At 47.1% G+C, this 25,069-nt stretch overlaps 1 protein-coding gene across 7 annotated transcripts in view; it reads left to right on the top strand.

Moving 5' to 3' along the window:
* Window positions 1-25,069, top strand: part of PAICS (phosphoribosylaminoimidazole carboxylase and phosphoribosylaminoimidazolesuccinocarboxamide synthase) — a 1,368,496-nt gene that overhangs the window by 1,161,024 nt on the left and 182,403 nt on the right. For all 7 annotated transcript variants that reach the window (XM_069631608.1, XM_069631609.1, XM_069631606.1 and 4 more), the window contains one exon: window positions 12,589-12,767. In XM_069631608.1, coding sequence (XP_069487709.1) covers window positions 12,589-12,767 — 179 coding nt within the window. The remainder of the gene's footprint in view (window positions 1-12,588; window positions 12,768-25,069) is intronic.

Raw genomic sequence — 25,069 nt, 5'->3', positions numbered from 1 at the left:
CACAAACTCCCCAAACAGCCTTGTTAAACCTAGAAAACTATATGAAGATAAATCAACTTAAAATAAATACACAAAAATCCAAAATAATGCTCCTGGCTCCATCTCATAGAACAAAACACCCGAAACCGTTTCTTCTTAACAATCAACCCCTTGAACAAGTGACAACAGTGAAATACTTGGGGATCTGGATGAATCAATCACCTACTGAAACGGATTGGTGCAGCTATCTATTGGCAAAAAGCTTATCTTTAGCCCGTCAAGCACGGGTTCTACACTTGAAGTATGGAAGATTCACATTTAAACCAATTATATCATTTTACAGACAAAAAGCCACAGTAATTTTGCTCTATGGAAGCGAATCCTTGAGTAATATCGACAGATCTATATGGTTGCGTCTTGAAGGCATGTTCTGGCGGAAAGTGCTCTTGTTACCTCAATCGTTCCCGAAGGCCCGTATTCGATACGAACTGGCACTTCAGTCTCTTACCTCACTTCAAACATGGCGAAAACTAGATCTATACAGGAAAATTGTCTCTGACCTGCATATTCCAGCACTACATATTTTCCGGCCAAAAGAACTTACAACTCGGGCAATTGCATAACAAACCTGGAAGAATCATATGGAAAATACTAGAATAACGGCAGACCTATCCATGGAGCAGCTAACCCGGCATCTAGTAAAAGCAAAACAAACGTGCGCGCGACGATTGGATAGCGACTATCGAAGCCAAAAGACACCTAAAACTTAATCTGGAATGCAAGTTGGCTATGCATCCATTAAACTGTCTCCTGCATTATTTACGCTTTCCATCTGCCTCTGTCAGACACTTACGGTTTTGCCTCCACTTGCTACCAACACGAGAGCTGCTGCAATCCAGACAACTTCTAACCAAAGAAAATTCCTTCTGTTGGTTCTGTAAACCACAAACTGAACTAGAAACTTTACAGCACATAGTTACCTCATGTCCGGCACTTGACGAAACCAAATCCCGAATTAGAGACATGTATCCACCATCTACAATCAACTCTTACCTGAAGATCAATGGGCTAAATTCCTACACAGTGGCACAAAGACATTTTCACAATTGTCAGCTTTTTTAATGTATTATTTGAATCTAATCGAGAAAACGAAACAGACTAAAAGATTTTCCTTTTTGTTTTGCATTGTATGAAAGGTTTAAAATTTGAGCCATATCATTTTAAAAAAAAAAGCTTGTTCTTGTGTCGGATTGGGGAGCAGTCCCAGAAGCAGACCTACTCCATTGGCTGCAAGCCACGCCCCCTCCAGGCTGCAGCAGTTATGACCTAACCCGCCCTTTCTCCCTGCCCCGCAGAAAAACAATCTAACTGATGTCGGAGTGCACATCCACAGCACGCCGGTATGATTGTCACATTAACCAGTGACAGTCAGTAACCTGTGACAACTGCCCTGGTGGTCCACAGGGGATTCACCTTCCCATCTCTCTACTCCCCTACAAAGAGGCTTGGAGTCTTTCACAGAAGCCAAACTGCTGCTCTTAGAATTAGTAGGGTACCTGCCTCTGAGGATGGTTGAGGTTTTTAATCAAGGTCCTTAACCATTCCAAAGAAAAGCGAGGCTGGCCCCTTTCCAACCGTTTCCAACTCCTAGAAATGTTCAAGCTAATTATGCCCACTTCATACGATCCTCCCTTCAGCCAGGTGATGGGCATTCTGCAGATCCTCAGCTACCAGCCAATTTACACCCTCCCATTTTCGCCCCCTCACCGGTGTTCCCTGCCATTCTCCAGAGGCAAATATCCTTTTAAGCACAAAGTCTTACCCTTCGGCCTCAGCTCTGCCCCAAGCGCGTTTACCAGCTGATGGGGGTGGATGGTAGATGTATTCACTTGTAGCCTTCCTGGGCGACTGGCTGATCATGGCCCAGACCAAGCATCTGAACATCTGCAATGCCTCCTAGATCCAATGTATTCTTTAGGCCGATCAGTATATGTAAAGAAAACCACGCTGAAGAAGCTAGAATTCATAGGCTTCTTGTGGAATTCGAAGCTGGGTAGTCTTTCCTGCAAAAGCTAGGATAAACAACATACTGGAGACCAGGCTTGTTCTTCCTCTCGCATGCCCGGGAATCAGCCTGGTGGTTCCTACAGCTGTTGGGACTGATGCGGCATGTGTCTTGTTGGAACGTATCGTCCGGATACAGCACTCTGCTGCATCTGGCATTGTCCTGGTCTCAATTGTGGGACCCACCAACCAAGGCAGTCTTCATTGCACCCTGGCAACTACTGTGGCAGTCCAACATCAACAAACTGCAGATGGAACGGTCTTTCAGGACCCTCCTCAGTTTACCAGAACAACGGACTCCTTGTCAGGTTGGGGTGTGACTTTGAAGGGCCATTAGATCCACAAAATGTGGAACGAGGACGACGCTCCAGAGCGCACAATTCTAAGAGTTAAGAGCATTTCTAGCTCTACAGGCTTCCCTGCCAGTGCTAGCAGGCTCTAGGGTGTTGCTGCGGACAAACAATGTGGTAACTGTATTGCATCAACAAATCCAGAGGTACCAAATCTGTGAAGTGGTGTGCCACAGCAGTTTTGTGGGGCAGGGTACTGAGTCACATTTCTGTTTACAACCGCCCAACTTGCGTGAACAGAAAATATCTAGGACGATGAGCTTGGCAGTTGGTAAACTGCCAATCACTAGGGGAATTGAGCAAACCTTCTCTGGGAGTGTTGGGCAACGTTTGTATGCAGTACCCTCTGGGAACACTACAAACAACTCGGACTACAGGTATAGGAAACCCAACTTTTGGTATAAGCTTGTACTACAGTTTTCGTACCGTGTTTAGCAGCCAGGCTGGTCTCAAGAGGGGTCAATGTGAGCTGTAGTGGAGTTGCAGAGATTTACGGTTACAAGTATTCAAATAAACTTACTCAAGGTTTCTTGCATAAACAATGATTTATTATCGGTCAGAATAAGCCTTCTTCAGAAGGGAGCAATATAACAGTAAGACTCAAATACACTTCATGAAATACTTTTGATATCTCTAAATCAGTAGATGCCTTTTTGGGATGGTCCACAGTGGTCCACAGTCACTAGTACCTACACCCTCAGGTGACTTCAATTGCAAGGGTGATGGGGACATTAATAGATCACTGTTGCATTTAGGATCATATAGTAAGTCAAAGGAAAAGATTATTTAGAACAAACAGACAACAAATCTCCCCCCCCCCCCCCCCAGAACAGTCAGTCATTCAGGACAATATGCTAGGCCAAAGTCAATGGGCAAAAGTCTTATATAGGATGAAGCACTTATGGAAGGTCCATGGAAAAGTCTTTGCACAATGTTTTAAAAGTCTTTAAAGAAGAGAAGAATCACATGTAGGGCCGCAAGCTGATTAGAATTGTGAGTAGTGGAAGATGCAAGCAACTCTACAGCAAGAGGTAAGTTCTCTTAGGCTTTGTACAGTATCTAAGGAAAGATGCAGCAGATGAATCCTGTTCCTGTGCAGCTATGCAGATCTCACTGTTCCTGGGCGTCAGTCATGGGGACAAGAGGGAGGACGTCTGGGGACTCCTGCACTGGGACGGTCAAAACTCGCAACCGGCAAACTTCACTTTCAGTGGTGGTTCAGTGTTTCAGCTCCTAGTGTCTACCGCAAATAGCAACACTGCGCTTCCTGGCTGTCGAGATGGACTTTCCTTGCTTCTGGGTGTTCCACACTGAGGGGGGCTTAGGCTCGGTCAGTCCTGTTTCTGGGAGTCCGGAGGATCTTCCTGGAGCTCTAGGTGAGCTTAAAAGCAATGCACACAATCTGGTGTTCCTCTCCCTGGCTACACGGTTTCCAGCAGCAATCTGTGGAAATTCAACCAGCTCAGAGATGGATGTCCAGGTAGCTTACTTTGGAGTTTATTGGTCCCAACAACTCGAGGGGAGAATCGTCCTTGCAGAGGCTTCTGTCGATGTGAACTTGGCGTTTCGGCACTGCAGCAGGGCTTCACTGGGCAAACCAAAGGTCCAGGAGTTGCAGCAGGCATCCTCTTAAAGTTCTTCAGTTCCTTCGTCCAGTGGTCGACTCTGCCTTTGGAAGCCAAAAGACTCGCCTTTTATTCAGTTCTCTCCCATTCATTCCAGCCTAGATGTCACTCACCCAGCGGGGTGGCTGTCCTTGCCAGCCAGCCAGCCAATCACCAGAGTGCATTTGGGCCTCCTAGGAGACTTAGCACAGGGAGTTTTGGCCACCTCCCACACTTCCTGCCTACCCCAGACACTCTTGCGCCAGGGGCGGGTTCTCGGAGAAACCCTGCCAAAGGCAAAATTTACAAAGAGACCAAACCTGGTTTGGTGCGCAGAGAAACTCTAGAAGGACCTTTTCTACAAATACATGGTGAAAAAAAGACCATGCACCATTTTAGCAAAGATGGCTGGACGCCATTTTACCGGCCCCCGGACGGTCATGGTAAATGCAAACCTTAGTAGCCTAAGTAGTTCAAAATGAAACCACTGCCACCAGCCAGTCAATTGAGGAAAGGGTAACAATTTTACATGAGCATTTAGACACAGGGGATACTAAGTAACCCCTTTCGCACTCTATTGTAAGGGTGTGCTGAGTCTAGCAAGTACAATGCTAAGTAAAGCCAATTTCACTTTACTGCTCTGGGAAACAGTAGTTGATCCCAGAGAAGTTATTTAAACCTTGGGAAATCTGGAAGACTTCCCAGTGGCACTGCACTGAAGGTGTTTTGTGACAAATTTGTAAACTGATGCCTATGGAGTTGGTTGGACTCCATAACCAAAAAGAAACGGTATATAAAATCACAGTAAAATACATGAGTGGGGAAAAGGGTCTTGCTCTTTCCAGGTTAAAAAATCAAGTCCTCAAAATCCAGCAAAGTTGCTGGGGGTGTCTAAGGTGGAGGGAATTGGCACATGAGAATGCTCATTAACAGTTGTGCATGCACCCAATGCAAGAGTGGTTAGCGATACAGTGGTCTCAGGCAGGCAAGCGGTCAGTGGGGCAATCTAGTGGTTATTTCCCTAACTCTAGTTCAAATGCAATGCTGGTGGACAAAGGAAAATTTCACAACACTGCGGTGCAAGCGATTTTTGTCACAACAAACGCAGCTCTCACCGAGTGGGGAGCCCCTTAACTACCCCACACAGTGCATGGCCTGTGGACCCCGATCACAGCCAAAAATCACATAACCCTCTGAGCTACTAGCAGTGCCCAAATCCCTACAAGCTTTTCAAGCGCATCTGTCAGGCCAAACAGTACAGATCCTCAGAGACCACACCACTGCCATGTTTTACACCAACAAGCAGGGAGGCACTCTCTCCCAGTGTGTCCAGGCTAGCACAGAAATCTGGAAGTGGGCACTCAAGCGGAACATGTCCCTAGTGTCGCAACATGTTCCAGGGATCTCAATTCTCTGGCAGACTCATTAAGCAGAGAACCTCTACCGGTAGAGCATGAGTGGCAGCTCAGCAGAAAAATCTGACGTTCTGTTTTCCCTCTGGGGCTATCCTCCCTTAGATTTGTGCGCCACAAGCCAAAACACACAATGACCAGACTTTGCATCCAGGTTTCCCCAACCCGGGTCCAAAGGGAACACCCTGTGGATGAGCTGGTCTGGGAAAATGGCCTACGCTTTTCCCCCAACACCACTACTTAGCAGAATAGTAAACAAGTTGCACTAGGAACAAATTGCGCTAATCCTGGTGGCTCCTTTGTGGGCGAGACGGCCTTGGTTTCCGCATCTGAGCAAATTGGCGATGTGCGATCCAATTAAACTTCTGTGCCCCTTCAACGTGCTCACCCAGCATGGGGGGGGGGGGGGGCAGTGTTACAACCACATCCTCAATGAGCTTGGTCCCCGAGTTTGGCCATTTACAACTACCCCAAAAGGTGTATGGAAATCCTCAAGGAGGCACACAAACTAAACCCCAGACACTTTTGTAATCTGGTAATGTAAACCCGATTGAATGTACTCATTGCACATTCTTAATTACATGCTCCAATTACTAGAATCCGGTCTAGTAGTCAACTACATCGAGGTCCACCTAGCGGCTCTTTCCACATACACTACGTCTCAATGTAAGGTGTCCTGGTGGAAAGTCCCCATCATTAAGGTATTCATGGAAGGAGTAAAGAGGCTTTATTCCCCTTCCCCATTTCAAACCCGCCTCCAGGGTGGGATTTAAATGTGGTACTCGCAAAGCTCCGAGGCTCCCCCCATCCCCCTTTGAGCCTATGCATAAAATCAGCCTTAAATAAAACAGCTTTTCTGGTGGTTATTGCCTCCGTAAGAGTCGGTGAACTACAAGCTTTGTCAGTGCAAGACCCTTTCTTTGTTATCCACAAAGACAAGTTGGTACTAAGAACACACCCTAGGGTTTCACCTAAGTTCATAGCTAAGTTCCAGGTCAACCAGTCCATTGAACTACCCGCCTTCTTTCGAAACCCTTCAAGCTCAGCTGAGATAAACCTCCATACACTAGATGTAAGGAGGGTGGTTCTTTACTATATAAACGAAACAGCTTGAAAAATAGACAAACTGTTTGTCTCCATAGCACCTGGCAGGGAAGGTGATCACATTTCAAAAATGGTCATCTCCATATGGATAGTGAAATGCATACAGCTCTGCTACTCTATCAAACACAACTCTGCCTTTCACACCAAGAGCTCACTCTACCAGGGGTGCAGGAGCTACTTTGCAGTAAAGGCCAAACGTCCCGCTTGATGCCATGTGCAATGCAGTTACATGAGCTTTATACATACGTTTACTCAGCACTACTGCATTGACACACATTCTAAAGCAGATTCACTGGAGGGACAAGCGGTGCTAAAACATCCATTTGCTGCTGTACTTTTTCACAACCCAACACATTCTCCAGACAGTGCTCGCTAATCTATGCATAGCGTGTGATATAAGTAGATCCACACGTCTCAGAAGGGATACATTACTGTTGGGGAGTTTTCATCTTCCTGTTAAATTCCTCCCTTTGAGACCCGTAGCTCTTTTGCTGGACTTGGACTTTATTTTAACCTTTGAACTTTTGTTCCTCTCCCACGTGTTTTTCTATGATTTAAACACTGTTTCTAAAGGCATCATCTTTTTACATTGTGACAAACTGCACCTTCAGTGCAGTGGCACAGGGAAGTCTTTCAGATTTCCCAATGGTTTAAATACATTCTCTTGTTTTTTTTATTTTTTTTATTGGTTTGGCTTCAACCTTTCAATATAAAACAAGTTATATTTTTTTTACAATTATGCATATACATATATATAAAAGTCTTTAAAAAAGTCATTGATATTTGCGAATTACATTTAATTTACATTATTCAATTAACATTTAACTTTTGTCATAAGATAAACAGCTAAGGAAAGAAGCAGATTAAAAAAAAAACCTATGATCTACAGATGACAGAAGGAAATCATAACTTAACCTAAAGCTAGTCCCTTTATAATTTCGATTCTTCTCTCCAGGATTATCATTTTCGAATTTCATTTCATTCAGAAAATTCATTGTTGCATAGCCCACTGATTTGGAGTATACATGAAATGCATATTTCCAAAGATCTTTTGCCCCATGTGTTATATGTTCAAACAATTTCTTGAAATATTTGATTCTTGTACTCTCCAATTCCGAACATTCGGTAATGTGTTCAAGTGAGTCTATTTGTGTATTGCTGAATCGACAGATGTTACTTTTTTTGCTACGCAAGAGTCCTGCATGATGCATGAAATTTGGTGATTTCAAAAGATATGCTTCAGGGTTTCCAAAAAGGGATTTTGTATGAAGCATTTATAATTATTGCACACCTAAGTAGGTATAGCCAGGCACTGTTTCTACTTCTTGATTATTTAATTGCCACCCAAGCTTCCTATTACGTTGTTTACGATTACCAAATTGAATTACCTGTTTTTAATGTTAATGGTCATTTTATTATTGGCATATTACTCCAGTGCTTGTAACATATTATGCAGTCCCATTGGTGTCTTTGATATCAGAAGGTCATCCGCATACAACAGCCATTTGACATTTTTCTGCCCAATTTTTGGTGAGTCAGTTATGACATTAATCCTTCGCTTGGGTAAACTACTGTTTCCAAGAGCAGTAAAGTGAAATTGACTTTACTTTTTTTTTATTTTACTTTGTAGACCCAGCACATCCTATCTTACACAGTGCTGGAGGAGTTGCCTAGTATCCCCTTTGCCTACTTTCTCATGTAAAGTTGTTGTTACCTTTTCTTCAATTATTGGCTGGTGGCAGTGGTTTACTTTTTCCTACCATTGTTTTACTGCGGGCTTTGTTCGCAGCTGCAGTATAGCATCCATGGGTGCCAATTTTGTCAAAATGGCCCCAGTTTTCTTTTTTTCGCCATTTCTTTGTGGAAAGGTCCTTCTTGAGATTTACTCTGCGTGCCAAAACAGGTTTGGTCCCTTTGTTTTGTCTTTGGCGGGGTTCACTGGTGAAGCCTGCCTCTGATGACAGCGTGTCTGGAAGGACAGGAAGCGAGGGAGGTTCCTGAAACTACCTGTGCTTGGTCTCCTTGGTTACAGGAATGCACCCAAAGGTGATTGGCTGTCCTTGGAGGACTGCCACCCTGGTGTGAATGACGGCTAGGCTGCAAATGAATGGGAGAAACATGCATAAAAGGGAAGGTCTTTTGCTTGGAAGGCAGTCGACCACTGGTCTAAGGAATCCAGAGAATAACTTGGAAGAGAAGCTTGCTGCAACTCCTGGACCGTTGGTTTGCCCGGTGAAGCCCTGCTGCAGTGCTGAAGCTCCGAATTCGTCTATACTAGAGAAGCCCTACAAAGGACGACTTCTTCCCTTGGGTTGGTGGGAGCAATCGACCCCAAGACGAACTTGTCTGGAAATCCTCTCGTTGCTGCCTGTACTTCTACTGCTGCTGCAGTAACCAAGTGCCAGGGAGAGGAACACCAGAATCGAGTGTATAGTTTTTAAGCCAGACCAGAGCTCCAGGAAGATCCTCCTGACTTTCCAGAAGCAGGGCTGACCAAGCCTGAACCACCTCAACTGAGTGCTGGACCCCAGAAGCAAGGGAAAGTCCACAAGGTGTCCAAGAACTGCAGTGGTGCTGTTCGCGAGAAGCTGAAACTGCAAGTGCTGCTGATCTGAAGTTTGCCCATTGCTACTGCCGACCTTCGAATCGTAGTGCAGGACTCCCCAGACATCCTACCTCTTGTCCCCACGACTGAGGCCCATGGACGGGATCTGCCATACTATAATAGGAACGGAAGCCAGCTGGAACCAATTTCTTCAGACATAAAGTACTGTGAACTAAGGGGTACTTGCATCTTGCTGTGTAGTTTGCTTGCTCTCAGTTAAGACTTGCATTCACTGCCTTTTGAAGAATTGCTTGCAGCTTTGCCTTTCACAAGTTTCCCAGCTTGTGGCACAACAGCGATTTTTATTTTTCAACAAAAACTCTCTAACATTGTGCAAGACTTTCTTACCTTCCAGATGAACTTCAGCTCCCTGAGACTTTGCTCAATTGACATTGACTGTCCTGGCTCCCTGTTGGACTCTTCTAACCTCTGACTTTGTTTGTTTTTTAATCTGTCCCTCCAAAAGTCGTACATTCTTTACTTGTATCGCTGGGAAAGGGTTAATCTACATTGCATTGGGGGGGGGGGTTCAAAAGTAGTTACCTGTTTGAGAAACTTGATAACCATTGTCTTGTCCCTTAACCTCTTTTCCTTTTTAAACACCAAACTCAGTATTGCCTTAAATGTACCAGTGATCTATCAATGGCCACGGTGTCCTAACTATTGAAGTCACCTGAGGGTGTAGGAAGGGCCTGTGTGCCATCTCTAAATGGTATGTAATGATTTATTGAAACAGTGTGTATAGTTTCTAAGTGTGTTTAAGTGTTATGTATTTGCTCCCTGCCAGAGAAGGCTTATTCAACTGTTACACTTAAGGTTTCTTGATTAAACAATTATTAATGTAAGTGTTTAGTTGGATACCTGTCACTGTGAAACTGTTACAACCCTACAGCTCACATTGACCCCTCTTGAGATAAGCTTGGCTGCTCAGTCACTCTACCAACTTGTGTAGTACATGCATATACCAAAGGTTGGGTTACCTATTGCCAAGAGGACCAGGCTGGTGCAGTCTCCCACAAGGTTACTGCATACAATCTTGCCTAACACCCAGAAACACTGGGTCTGCAACCAGGAAAGAAGCCAGCTGGATCTGCTTCTTTTAACGTAAGGTACTCCTCTGACTAAGGGGTACTTAACTCTCTGTAGCTTGCCTCAGTTGAGATTTGCATGCCCTTCTGGAGTTATTCTAGCTCCAACTTTTCTCAAGTGTAACAGCTTGTGGCCCAACAGTGATTTTCTACAACAAACTCTGCAAGGCTTTTGTGCTATCAAAGAAGTGCCTCAGCTCCATAGACATTGTTCAATTTGACAGTGGCTGTCCTGTAGACTCTTGTCCCATTGACTTTGATTCTAACTATCCCTCATAGGCAATACATTGGTTGCTTAACTAATATTGCTGGGCAACATTTTTATCTAGACTTCATTGGGGGATTGTAAAAGTGCTTGCATGCTCTGAGAACCTGTTAACCTTTTCCTTCCATGAACTTTGCCTTTTCCACAACCTCAGAATTCTACGAAGTACAAAAGTGATGCATAAATGCCAATACTGTCCTAGTAATTGAAGTCACTGAAGTGTATGAAGCATCTCTAACGAATATCTACTTATCTTGATTCTGCGGAAGTGTATTTTGATTGTTGCACATTGCCCTTTTTTAAAGAATGCTTATTTAAAGCTGACCGTTAAATTATTTTACCAGAAACCCTTGTGTAAGTGGATACTTGTGTATTTCGATGCTACAGCTCTACAGCTCACATTTAACCCTCTTGAGAGAAGTCTGGTTGCTCAGTCACTCTACCAACTTGCGTAGTGCAAACCTATACCAAGAGGACACGACTGGTCTAGTCTCCCTGAGTTTACGGCATATAATCTTGCATAACAATGTTAGAACATTGCACTTGATCATTTATAGTGGTCCAAATATGACTGGAAATCGATCAATGCCTGCTCTTTCTCTGATTGGTTTGCAGTTTGGTATCTTTAAGGACCTTACACGACCGTGGAATGAAGTGCTGTATGGTGGTAACTAAACAGCTGAGTGAGTGTCTTCTATAGTGTGAAAGCTTCTTCTTCTAATGGTGCTGTTAATTTTGTTTATGTTGTAGTTTTCTAAGTTCGTGGTGTCTGGTCATGCAGGATATAAGAACAGTGACTGCTGCGAGTTTAATATGCGGCATACATTTGAGTTCTGCAGAACTGAAAGGAGATAAGGACCCTCCTGAACCAAGAGGAGGCTTTGTGACGCCAAGATTATATTAAGATAATAGCCCTGCCTTTCCCCAGCTACTGACAATAGAATAAACAATGTTGTTCTGTGGTGGGACCCCATGTACTTCCGGTTGCAGAATGCCACAGCATTGGCTAGCATACCGATTTTTGAGGCACGTTGGAGGGGAGGGTTTGAGATCAGACGCAGGAGCAGGAAGAATGCCAAAAATTCAATGCGTGGGGACCACCTTGGGTGAAATGAGGGGTCCTGTACTCGACGCCAGCACCAACATAACGGACTGGTTCAAGAAACAGTGATGACTTACGACGGTGAAATGGCACTGTTGGTGGAGTGCTGAACTGCGAACGTGCTGCCTAGTGCTGTAACAGAAGTTTCTTTCAATAGCATTGTAGCCATCAATGTCACCATGCCAAGGCTTAAGCTGCATCTTCATAGCAAGGCCCTGCCACGTTCAATGTAATATAACCTTGTCTTGCATAGGGTGCCTCTGCCGTCAGGCAGCCTCACTGTACACAGCTCGAAAAGGGGTGGGATGGATGGATGGAGGGAGGGAGGGAGGGAAGGAGGGAGGGAGGGAGGGGGAGGTGTAACTCTCATTCTAGAGGGGTAGTGGTTGGGCAGAAGACCGTGGTTGTTTTTTGTTTATTTTTTTTCCCAGTTCGGAAAGGCCAATGTTTAGCAGCAAGCACTATGGGGACCTGATTGGCTGCTGGTGTGCTAGGGCTAGCTGGGTGAGCAGCAGTGATCTTGTGGTGTAAGTAGGCAGTTTGCTGCCATGTTCCTTAGTGGATACCGTGAGTTGGTTGAACTGTTTGACTTCTTTACCCTACTAGATACGTTTCACACGTTACCTTCTTTATTGCAGCACAACCCCTTGGTGAGGTGATGATGGGACGAATGCATAGCAGTCATTGAATAAGCCGCTGGTGTATAGCAAATAGTTTTCTGTGGGATGGATTGGCATCGGTCTTTCTAATTGTCTACATTTCTGGGCAGCCACTCCATAGCAAGCCGTCACAGCCTTTGTTTGGATGCAGCACATTTTAAAGTGTGATTATCTCCTTGTTAAAACGGTGGAAGCTTCACGCTCCGGTTCAGACTTGGACTTTAATTTAGCTTTACGTTTTCGACTAACCACTCCATTATGCAACGCCTGTGCTTCCTGTTATTATGATGCTTTGTTGCTAGCGCAATCCATGTCTTTAACTTAAAAGGCAACTATAACTTGTCTCATCTTTGCAGGAATCAAAAGTGCTTTTGTGCGGAAGTACAGCGATACTGCTTTCATAGCAGCCCATTGTGAAATGATACCAATTGAATGGGTGTGCAGAAGAATTGCAACTGGCTCTTTCCTGAAGAGAAACCCCGGTGTGAAGGAAGGCTACAAGTTCTACCCCCCCAAAATAGAGACGTTTTTCAAGGTATTGTAACCTCCATCCTGGCAGTAATAAGCATATTTTTCATTCCATGTGTGGAACATGGAGGTGGCGGGTGTACAAGTTTTCCTGCCTTTATTGGACTTGTCGCCAACAGTCCTTTCAGATTTAGACCAGTCTCAGTTCCACATTTTTGCAAAAGTTATGAACACTGGTAACATCCCTACCAGAGTAATTGTAGAACTTCAGAATGTTCTGCTTGAGCCATGTTGGTGGCTGAAACAAATGTACGTCTTGCAAAGTTATTCAAATGGAAGGCATGTTGGTTCTCTATAAAACAAAATGGTTTCTTTGTAGGCTAACTAGAACCTGCTTTTTCAGCTTCAAGGGTTTATTTTCTTTGCTCCTTGGAATCGTACCACGTTTTTGGCTTTTAGTACTAAACCTTCAGTCCATGTGCTATCCTTGTAAGATTTAGAAGTCTTCTGGTTACCAGTGATCTCTTTAGCAGTGGGAATTGTAAATGAGCGAATTTAAGCAAGACTCTTAATAGGTGAATGATGGATGATGGGGATCGGGGATAGAATCCCGTGACGGAAGTGTTTGATGGAGAAAAGACCGAAGATTATTTTTCCGGAAATAGCCTTCCCTGAACAGTTCCAACTTGGCCCCCACCCCCCCCCCCCCCCTACTTACCTTGCAGACACACACTTCGCCGTGTGCCGCCGACTTGCTTGTGTCCCTTACGTGATGGAGAACCGACGCCGTAGGTACCCTTCTCTTTATTTTATTTTTTACTTTTTAAGTTCAGCTAGTGTACCCCCCCACCCCCCAGTCACAATATAGTGAACAAGGGTGCAGGGGCCATCCCCTGGGTGGATTTGGTCGAAGTTTTTGGGCGTTAAATTTTTTTTCGAATGGCCGAAATTTTGGCCAAATCTCCCATTCATATATTTTTTTTTTTTTGTTCTTAAATAAAATCTTTGATGGTCCCCTTTAACAGAGGGGTAGGGTGCAGTTAGCCAATGAATGACTTTGAAAATACTTTTTTTTTTTTTTAAACGTGTTCATTCACTATTTCAGGAGGGTGATGTTAGTTGCTTGCAGTGCACACACTATGGATAGAACTGTCCGCAGGCATAGCCCTGGGTTGGGGATCCATTAGAACATGGGAGATTGGAGTAGAGCAGTGCAGACAACGAGGGGAAATTTTGCTTGGTAGCGTTACAATTTGTGATGTGAAGTTATGAGGGGTACTCCACAGAACATCAGTACTGTTTCAACAGCCGGTAAGATAGTTCAGCGGGTTGAGCGCTTGCTGCTGCGATCTGAATGTGATCTGCAGGTCGCAGGTTCAAATCCTGGCAAGGCCAACTCAGCCTTGCATCCTTCCGAGGTCGATAAATGAGTACCAATTTCGGTTGGGTGAAATTGTATGTAAATTTGTGCTCTGTAAAGCACTTTGGATTAAGGCGCTATATAAATAACACATAATTATCATAACCCCATGTTCTATTGTTTCCAGCTCTCCCTAATCAATTCATGCACCGGTCACTCCGGAAGTTGCTGATAAACACATCTGCCTACGTTTTCTTCAACCCAAACACCAGAAGTGAGGGAGAGCCTTTGCACGGGGTCTGGTGAACGCTAGAAAGATCGTCACTGGAAGGCACTTTATTGGCTCTGAATAGCTCTTACAATCTCTGGCATTTGTGCATTTCACACAATAAGTTTCAAAGTAGGTTGTCGGGTTGCTGGAAATAACGTGTTTAAATTGGCAACTGGGTTTGTGCTTAATCTGATAATTTGGAACAGAACGCTCTGCAAGGAACAGTTTGCTATTTCGTAACGCCACCAATGAATTGCGTGTCTGTGGGTTTATTTGAAGGAAGGGTGAGCAATGCGTTCAAATGCAGAAAACGAATGTAGAATACATTCTGAATCTACCATAGCTATAATCTGTTTGCCTACCAGCGGGCACTTCAAATGGATGGTCGTAATAAAGTGGTTTAGAGGTGTCTGAGATTAAGGTGTCAATTTTCTAGGTTGGAAACAACTGCTAGGTGCTCTTGGAAAATAGCACAGAATTGAAATTACCTTACAAAACGGTGTAGTGATGTGGTACACCAACAGGTGATAAAGAAATGCAGTTTTAAGGGTTTTACTTTGGTTCTCGGCATGCGGAATGGCAAACACCTATAGGCCCTAGGTATTTATCTGAACAAGAATGGTATCTTGTCTTGTAACCATGAAAGCAGAAAGTGTGGGAGGGGGCAAACTATGGTGATTTCAGGTATCCCATGTAATGTGTATACCGGTGGCCATCTTTATCTTTCTCATCTCCCGGTGGTGACTGCTGGATAAAATTAATCCTTCAGTAATTGTATAGGCCTTTCTCCTGCTTCTTGTGTTTCAGGGGCTGGCATTGTACAGGGTTGGGTTCTTGCATGCTTTCCGGTCGGATTAAGCATGTTTTAAGGCATACACCATTTCTGGTTCGGGTAGAAGTCCCATCATCCTGGCTGGACTCTGCACGATTTCCTTGAAGGCTTTCTACTGCAGCACCTTTCCCTGCCTTGGACTCCACCTGACACATGGAATTCCACACCCAATACTGGTATGCCACCAGTCTCTGGTCCCTCTTGTCTCCCTCTTGGCTGTGGGCAAATTTCTGCAAGGGTATCCTCTGGCTTACAGGATCCTGCAGTATGGCTTGGCAAGCTAGGATTTTTTTTTTGGCAGGACCTTTTTAGTTCTTGCTGGACATGAGGGTTCCTGCTGGCTTATGGTGCTTCATGGAGTGGGGTAATCTTTAGTATAGGGGCCCATGGCTCTGTGGCTTCGACAATGATCCTTTTGCTGTGGGTTTCCTGCACTGGCCTCATGAATAGCCAGGTTACTAGACTAGGATCTTCCAGGCCTATCTGCTCTGACCTTGTAGAGGTTTCATGGACATAGAGGGGACCTCTGTGTGCCCCTCATCCTCGACTGTTTACAGGTAGCACACACCTCCTGGACAGAAAACTATTAGGCTAGCCTTCTTGTTCCGCAGCACTCCTCCGTGCCTTGGTACAGGGTCAGAAGTCTGACTTCATCAATTAAATACGAGTGGTGGGCTGTTCCCCTCAGCACTTCACAGAAGAAGGTTATTCCTACCGTTAGCTATGGCATTTTATTTAATATAAAAAAGGAACATTAAGCTAATACGATCCTCAATCGGATAAAATGGGGAAATGGCTCCTTTTTAAAAGTGCCAAACCTCCAAGCATTAGACAAACCGAACCATATCCTATTCCAAGCTTCATCTATTGTCTAAAATACTCAATGAGTGGTCCAAAGAAATGAGATGCAGAAGTCCTGCCATTCTGGTTCTAAATCGTTGCTCTATTTTTCTTCTTGCACCAAGAATTTTATTTGTTGGGAATACATTTAAACGCAATCTCAAGAATTGAGTTCTCCAGAGAGCATTGGGGAATTTGACCAGATAGCCTAGTACAATGTTTAGGGCCTTTTCAAGAAGAGTAAACTGGCAAAATGGCTCTTTTTTTTGTATCTTCAATTATAGTTGGCCAATCACCCGTTTTTTCTTTCTTCAACAGGATTTACCGATACTCCAAGTTTGTCCAATATTACTTAACATAAAAAGGTCCACTTATTTAAAAAATTGCATTTGTTCCCTGGTACATTAACAACTTTAGAGAGCACCACAGTGTTTCAATGATCTTCTCCATTTTAAGTATGGACAACCTAATCCAAGTAACTTTGACCTCCAGCGTTGATAATCCAAATTCATACCAGATTACAGTATTGGGAACCCCCTTTAGGCAAGTGTATTACTCATTTCCGGAACACACCATCTAGCTGCCCCAATTCATCTCTGTTATCAGCATAATCTCAGCTCCATAGGTTAATGTAGGAATCACTTTTTTAAATCAAATTCCAACAGTGGGAGCAAAGAGAAATGTTCATATTTGCTGTTAATAACGGAGGCATGAGAGGCAAAACGCTCTATCGGATCCCTACAAGACAAATGTGAAATACTTGAATTCAAGCAGGAGGATCTGAAATGGGGCCCACCGCAACAACCTCTGGATCCGAGGAATGCCGTCCTTCGTCCTGGACAAAAATCTGGCAAAATATGTAGGACTTTTTCCAGTCCCTACTCCCGCAACTGGACAAATCCCAACTTGGATCGCACCCACAGGTTGCGCCCACGGCGATCTCCCCCCCCCTCCCCCTTAGATGTCATCACAGGGTCCATTTCTTTACTAAAGAGGAGGCCATTTCAGCTATTAGCCGCTCACGAGATGAACTCTCCTTCCAGGGCTCCCCCTCCAGATTTATCAAGACCTCACTTCTCACCCTTCAGAGGAGGAAAGCACGCCGGCCCCTGACCCTCTTTCTTCAAGACCACCAGGTACGATACAGATGGCTATTCCCAACAGCCCTGCAGTTTTCATACAATGGCACCCTAAGGAGAATTCGCCACCTTAAAGATGCTAACAAGATCATGCACCCATCCTCACCCAAGGAGGCCGCCTCGCCAAGCCCAGCGGTTACCGGAGACTTGGACACTGCTCCTTCCCCCGAAGCCCAGGCAATCCTTGTGGTCAAGAGCGCCACGGAACACCAGGAAGAGATAATCGGAGATGAGATCACTTGATCCGCTACAGACAATGACCCCCGCCTCGGGCTCCCGCCGACCGCCCGGATCTGCTCTGCGAGACTCTGCAAACAGCTTTCACCACAGCAGCGGGCTATACGCACGGCCCATGCCCGTCCCAAGGTATGTTCCATCTCTAAGTCCTTGGAACCCCGAATTACTTCTATTAACTCGATTGGCCCAGTTGGCCAGGGGCTCGGCCACACTCAAAATGTCAGCCTCTAGAATTGGAAAAAAGGGTCTGCCTTGAAAAGTAGAACAAGTCTTGAAGTGTAATTACTAGTAAAATAGTTGGTAACTTTAAACTCTGAGTGAATAGGTACGAAAAGTTATTACTTATCTTAAATATTTTCTGCTATTCTGAAAAGTATGTATAGGATTTATTTACCTTGAATAAGCTGTGTGCCTTCTTAAAATAAGCATTCTCAAAGTCTTGCTTTACTTAGAAACTACTGCCATTCTAACAAAGTAGATGGGTGAACTAACTTGCTTGTGAATTAGGTTCCCCTTTTCCCAAAAGTAATGCTGCTGGTTTAACTTTATTATTCCTGTTAGGATAATTGTAGGAATGTCCCCAATTGGGTCTTGCTTCCCCTGACTTGTTAGCCTGTCCAGAATAAGTCTACCTTAGCTTATACTGATCCTTAAGTTGCTGAAAGACCCTTTAAAAAGTATATAGGTTTTACTTATTTTTGGATGACACACAGCTATGCAAGTTAACAAGTTGCTTCCCTTAGTCTGTGAACTGAAAAGCAACTGTAATTGAATATTACACCCCAAGGTCCAACACTCCTAGAATAAATGTTGTCTTGAATCAGAGGTATAGGTTTATACTGTTATGGAATAAGTGTTCCACTATTCTGAAAAGTATATTGTCCTGTTGACTTACTATGTGATTTCTTTCTGAGCATAACGGTACAGCTGTTATGGGCTACTACCCTTGCATTACTGTAAGTAATCCAAAAGTAACTATTGGTTTTGACTTCCCTATAACTACTGTTGGGTGTTCCAAATGAGGTTATATGGTTTGGTCTGCGCACCTTCAAGCATAGTGTTGTGTTTTTATAATTGTGGTTATATATAATGTGTGGTACCTATTTCCCTGAAGATTTATCTGGTCCTAATTGTATTTAAATAAACCATTTATTTTTTTACAATACAAAGTGTTTCAGTTTTCCTTTGGACGATATGTATTACAATTCCTTTGTACTGATTCTACAGACCTCTCTCCCACCTAAGACCAGCCTGGTTGCTCTGTCTGTTACCACAAACTTGGGTGGTACAGCCTTGTACTAAGAGTGGAGTCTTGTACTATCTCAGTTGTATGGTTTTGCTAAACCCTGTTGGACTTCAGAAAAATTGTCTCAACAGGGAGTAAAACAAATAGTTACTTGATACACGGGTAGTAGACCCTGTCAGTTATGCAGTGACACATAATCAACCAACCCTGCTACCGGAATACTTAATGGTGCAACACCGACTCAAGGAACAGTAGACCTATAACTATTATGCAGGATAACCCAGTCATACTAGGTGAGTAAAACTTTTTTTTTAAAATTTCTTTTTTCTTCGTTTTCAGGAAGAAAAACAAAAGGAAAATCAGCAGGCATATATGAACACAAAACGTAACATTGACGCAACATTTATAGAACTAAACCCTCCCTCCCTAAACCCCCCCCCCCCCCTCCCTGTGGAACAGCACCTAAAACGCCTCATCCCATTCCCCTCTTCCCCCCTGATCCCTACTTAACAGCACAAGTCCAATAGTTTAAGTCTCTGCGGACACCATTGTGCTCTAAAGTCTCCTCTTAGGAATTCCAGAGTCTCCCCCCAGTCTGCATAGAAAGACCCCAGTTTGTTTTCCGCCGCATAGGAGGCCCACTCCAGTGAGACTATATCCCAGAGCTTTCTGAGCCATTCCTGTTCAGTCGGGACCACGGGCCCCTTCCACTTTTGTGCGATGAGGGACAAGGCCGCCAAGATGAATATCGCCAATGTTTTGCTGCAGCCGCGTCCTGCTTCATCCGCCCCCACCGCGTCCCCTAGCCCGCTCCTCCCCAGCAATCTCTCTCGCGGGTTTCGGAGGGCTCCTCCTCCCAAAGCCTGAGCGGACGCCTTCATAAGATCGTCCCAGAATGGCTGAATAACGGGGCAATCCCACCAAATATGTGAGGCCGTGCCAACCTCCCCACACCCTCTCCAGCATTCCCCCGAAACCGCAGGGTTCATAGCATGAAGGCGGGCCGGAGTATAATGCCATACCACCAAGCATTTGTACCACACCTCCCGAACCTGAATGGCCTTCGTAAGCCTAGGGATCCGCGCCCATAATTTCTCCCAATCAGCTTGCCCCATGCGTATCCCTGCAACCTTTTCCCAATTTGCCATGTATGCCCAGTTGGTACCCGGTTTACCTCTCTCGAGTTGTTTGTAAAGATCGGAGATCAGCCCCTTAGTACCCTCATGGGTTGTTAGGAATCTTTCAAAGTGGGTTAGATCTCTAATCGCCGCTTGCCTCCTAGTCGGAGACATAACCCAATGCCTAATTTGAAAATACTGATGTCGCTCACTTTCCCCCAAACCAAACTCTTCTTTACATTCCACAAATGTTTTCACCCTTTTCCCAATAAACATATCCCTCAGGGTCCTACACCCCCTTCCTCCCAAGCCAAGAAAGCTCCCCTCTCCATCCCAGGAGTAAAGTCCCCGTTTCGGAAGATAGGGGTAAATGGCGAGGGAAAAGTTGTAATCCCCCCATCTTAACAGCGACCGATCCCAGGATTCAGCTACACTTTTCGTGATGTCGCTTAGATAAATATGGGCGGGTCGTAACCGCCGCGAGGACCTCCCCCCCAAGTGGTGCCCAGCCACTGCCCTGTCCATCCTCACCCAATGTTTCCTGTACTCATCCGAGAACCACTCCCTAACTATTCTGAGCTGAGCCGCATCGTGATAGCGACGGAAGTCGGGGAAGGCCAAGCCTCCTCTATCTCTAGAGGCAGTGAGTAGCTGCCTAGACACACGATATCTCCCCCAACCCCCCCGACAAAGTCTCTGACCTTTTTATCCAATCTCCTGAAGAAGTTCTCCGGGACTCTCAAGGGAATGGCCTGAAAAAGGTAGAGCACCCGAGGTAGTATCACCATCCTGGGAGGATAGCTCAGCGGCAGCGTGCGCGTCTTGGAAACAAGACGACACGAAGCAACAGGCTCGATCCCCGGGTCCGCGCTTAAAAACCTCGGTGTTTAAGCGCGTTATAAATACGTAACTAAGACAAAAAAAACCACAATTACGCAACTAAGAAAAACAAACAATTCCTGTAACAGCGCCTCGATGCCTGCGGGCTGTGTGAGCGCTTTATAAGTGTAAAAATAAATAAATAAAATAAATCCTGAGTACCGCCCCCCTGCCCAGCCAGGAGACCGGAAGGGCCCCCCACCTCTGTAAATCTTTCTGGATGGCTGGGAGAATCGGTTCATAGTTTGCTCCATACCAACCTGCTAATGAGGGGGTGATCCTTACCCCCAAATACCGCAGCCCAGAGGGGCTCCACTTGAAAGGGGACAGGTCCATGCCTCTACTTCCCCCAAGGAGAGATTCATCAATTCCGATTTCTGGAAGTTAACCCGCAGGCCCGATATCCTGCCAAAAGAAGTTAACAAAGCTATGCAGGCCGGAAGGGACTCCCTCAGATTTGTAAGTGTGAGCAGCATATCATCGGCAAAGGCTGCAACACTGTGTTGCACTCCACCAAATGGGATTCCTCTGATCTCCATTGACTGACGGATAGCCAACAGGAGGGGTTCCAGATATATGGCAAATAGCAAAGGGGAGAGGGGTGATCCCTGTTTCGTCCCCCTCTGGAGCCCAAAAGGTCTGGACACCTCTCCGTTGATCAAAATGCGTGATGTGGGATTTTTATAATTAGCGGCAACCAAACCCCTGAGCCCCATCTTCTCCATAACCCGGAATAAGGACCACTCAACCCGGTCAAACGCCTTCTCGGCGTCCAACCCCAAGAGGATCGCCGGGGTTTTCGTCTTACGGGATTTTTCAACCAGATGAGCCACCCGCCTGATGTTATCCGCTGTTTGTCGACCCAAAACAAAACCCGATTGATCCTGGTGGATCAGAGGTGGAAGATGTCTTTCCAGACGCCAAGCCAGAATCTTAGTAAAGACCTTGGCTTCGGTGTTGATGAGGGCTATGGGGCGATAAGAAGTACAATCCTCCGGGTCTTTCCCCACCTTATGGATAAGGGTGATCTTAGCCTCCTCCATCGACCGGGAAATTCCGCCCTCTGAGCTAAATGAATTAAAAAGCTGGGTCAACTGTGGGACTAAAAGGTGGGAGAACGCCTTATAGAAGGAGGCCGGATAGCCATCGGGGCCCGGCGCCTTATTACAGGGCAGAGCAGCAATAATTGATCTCACCTCGTCCTCCAGAATGGGGCGGCCCAATTCCTCTGCCACTTCCCTAGAGACCTGCGGGATTCGTAAATTCTCCAAGAAATCTTCCTGCAATTGAAGGGAGGGGCTCTCAGAGGAATACAGGGCCTCATAGAATTCCACGATTCTCTCCCTAATTTCGCCAGCCCTGGTCAGACGCCTACCACCCTGGTCTTTAAGTGCGGTAATTACCCTGCTCTCCCTTTGCCCCCGCAGAAGACGAGCTAGCATGGAGCCTGCTTTGTTGGCCTTGGCATAAAAGGTTTGCCTCATTTTGAGCAGAGCTTCTTCGGCCCTCTTGTTTCTCAAAATCCCCAGTTGGCCCTCCGCCAACCTATACGCCCTGAAGGCCCTCCTCGTGGGGGTATTACGGAGTTGGACTCTGGAGGCCTCTCCCTCGAGCTGGGCCTCCAGACCTCTCAACCGCCTATTTCTCTCCGCCTTAAGGGCGATGAGGTCCCCCCTAAGGGTCGCCTTAAAGGCGTCCCATCTAGTGCCCAGATTCGTGTCGGAGGACGCATTATTCCCGAAAAATCCCTGGATCCGGTCTTCCAGCTCCCTACATATCACGGGGTCCCTCAAAAGCTCTCCCGGGAATCTCCAACCCCACACTCCTGGTCTACGTCTCCCCAGCCTCAGGACCATTTCCACAACTCTGTGATCAGCCACACCTAGGGGGCCCACCTCCACCGCTTCCACCGCTCCCACCAAACTGGCAGATACCCAGATGTAGTCAATCCGTGATTGTGTCCGGTGGACATGGGAGAGGAAAGTGAAACACTCCTCGCTCCCCCGCAGAGACCGCAAGACATCACGAAGGCCAGCCCCTGCCCATCTCTCCCTCAGCTGCGGAGAAGCCACTGAACCTCCCCCCTCACCCCCTCTGGAGCGGTCTCCCAGCCTATCCCAGGCAAGATTAAAGTCCCCCATCAGCACCACTTGGCCCCTAGCAAAATTCTCGATGTTTAGGACTTCCCGCAAGAACTGGTCTTGGCCCACATTCGGCGCATATATTGACCCAATAGTGTAGCTTGAGCCCATTATGGTCCCCCTTACCACCACGTATCTCCCATTGGTATGCCGCAGGACCTCCTGAAGCTGAAAATCCGTACCCCTTCCAAAGGCAAGGGCCACACCCCCCCTCTTCGTGGGGCCCGACGCGAAATAGATCAGGGGATAGCCGTTGAGCCGCAACCAAGCTTGATCTCGCTTTCTCAAATGGGTCTCCTGCAGGGCCAGCACATCCGGCTTATGGGATCTAACGAAGTGCTCCAACTTTGTACGTTTGAGGGGGGAATGGAGTCCCCTCACATTATGCGTTTGCCACTTGAAAGTGTCAACTGAGCATCTCGGGCCATCAGCAGCCCACCTACCGGGGTATCTATAGACCGCTACATTAGAGTTCCCCACCTACTACCCGCCCCGGGGCCTCCCCTCCCGCCCCACACCTCCCCGCAGGATGGCTCTCTAACTGCCGGGCTCTTAGGGTAATGCATCCTCAACATGTGCTGTATCCACCCACCCCCCACCTCCCCTATCCCACACCAGACCCCCCTCACCTGCCCACTCCTCTCCGAACCCCAACTTGGAAGGCATCCCACATTCCCACCCCCATTCTCCGGACTCATCCGTCCTTGCGTGATCCAAGAAGTGCAACCCCGCCCCTCCCCGAATCCATTGATAGCCCATTGTCCCACCACCCCCTTTTTAAGATACAAAGCAAACTGTCTCAGCAGGAACCCCCCCCCCCCCCCCCGGTCCGAGGACCGATCCCAATCTCCTCCCTGGGCGGGTCTCTCTCTCTCCCCGGCGTCGTCGTCTTTGCGTCAGAGCCCACCGTAGACCATACCCACGGTCTGGCTCCGTCTCCTGGAGCAGACCGGACACTTCCAGTTTCCCGCCCGCAGAACTGCCTCTTTTTTGGCCGTACCGTGTGAACGCAGCCAAAACGTCCCGTGGCTTGGTACCAGGGCCACGGAGAAGCCGGCCCACCCTATGCACCCTGTCAAGCTCTATAGCCTCGGGGTCTTCTCCTCCCAGCAGGTCCATAAAGATTCTCTGCACTACTCCCTGTCCGTTACAGACTCAGGAAGGAGTTTCACTCTAATATTGACCCGTCTCGACCTGTTTTCCAAGTCCTCCAGTTGGGTTTCCAAGTTGCGGTCGCTAGGTCCAGACGATCGATCGCTTCTCCATTGGCCGTGCCATCTCTTTCCAATTCCTGCAGGCCCCTTTCCAGTATGTCAGTTCTCTCGCCTAATTGGGCAACCTCCTGTTTCAGCTCCCCGAGGGCCATATTTAAGTCCGACCTCAGCAACTGAAACTGGTCCTGGAAGGCCTTCGCCAGAGTTTCTCCTAGGGCATGCATCTCACCCTTGAGGTCCCCCCTTGTCAGGGGCTCCCGATCTTCAGCCTCTCCGGGTGCCCTAGATGCCACGCGGCGCTCAGTATCTTCACTGCTGCTGCCTTTGACTTCCATTGCTGCAGACCACAAGGCGGGGAGGGTGCCCAGTGGGTCGCCCTCTCCCTGTCCAGTGCGCGGGGCCCTGGATCTCGAGGGCATTAGGTCTCACTTGGGGGCCCGAGAGACCCAGGAATCCGGGAGAGCAGGACAGCGCCCCCCAGCACGCCCACCACTCCCCAACCGGGCGTAGCCACCAACCCCACGGAGAGGGACAACCACAAACCGCGGAGCCAGGGAGGTCCCACCTCCCCTGATGCTGCTTTCACCTCCTTGGGATGGGGGGGGGGAGGAAAGGCCCGGTCAACCAACAGCCCCCCCGGGGCCCTTCAACGCCAACACGGGGACCGAGCCTCCGACCAGTGGGTCCGGGGACCTGCCCGCTCCTCACCTCCTTGTCATGTGCTGGGGGGGGGGCCCCCCTCCCGCTCCTCAGTGAGCCGCCGCACGACCAGTCCACCGGCAGCTCCCGCTGCAGATGAGCCGGGGACGCGGCTCCAGCAAGTCAGGCCGTAGCCTCCGCTTGGAGCCCCGGCTCTCCTCCGGGCGTCAGGCCGCCCCCACCCCCCGTAAGCGGCGGCCGCCAGGCCCGTCTCCCCTCGCGGGGCCAAAGTCCTCCACTCGCTTTCTGCTCCGTGGGCCGGTACGCCCGCCCGCCGCCCGTCTGAGCAGGCCTCCACCGCCGCAAGCAACACCCCGGGTCCGCGGTACCCGAGGATCAGCCTCGCCTGGCCGCCCGGGCTCCCAGCGCCGCACACTTCCTCCACTGGTGCTA

Source organism: Ambystoma mexicanum, chromosome 6q (assembly GCF_040938575.1).
Source record: "Ambystoma mexicanum isolate Mex_15411 chromosome 6q, UKY_AmexF1_1, whole genome shotgun sequence".
In the NCBI taxonomy this organism is placed as follows: Eukaryota; Metazoa; Chordata; class Amphibia; order Caudata; family Ambystomatidae; genus Ambystoma; species Ambystoma mexicanum.
The sequence above is the reverse complement of the archived record's forward strand: the minus strand, read 5'-3'. Positions and strand labels throughout refer to the sequence as shown.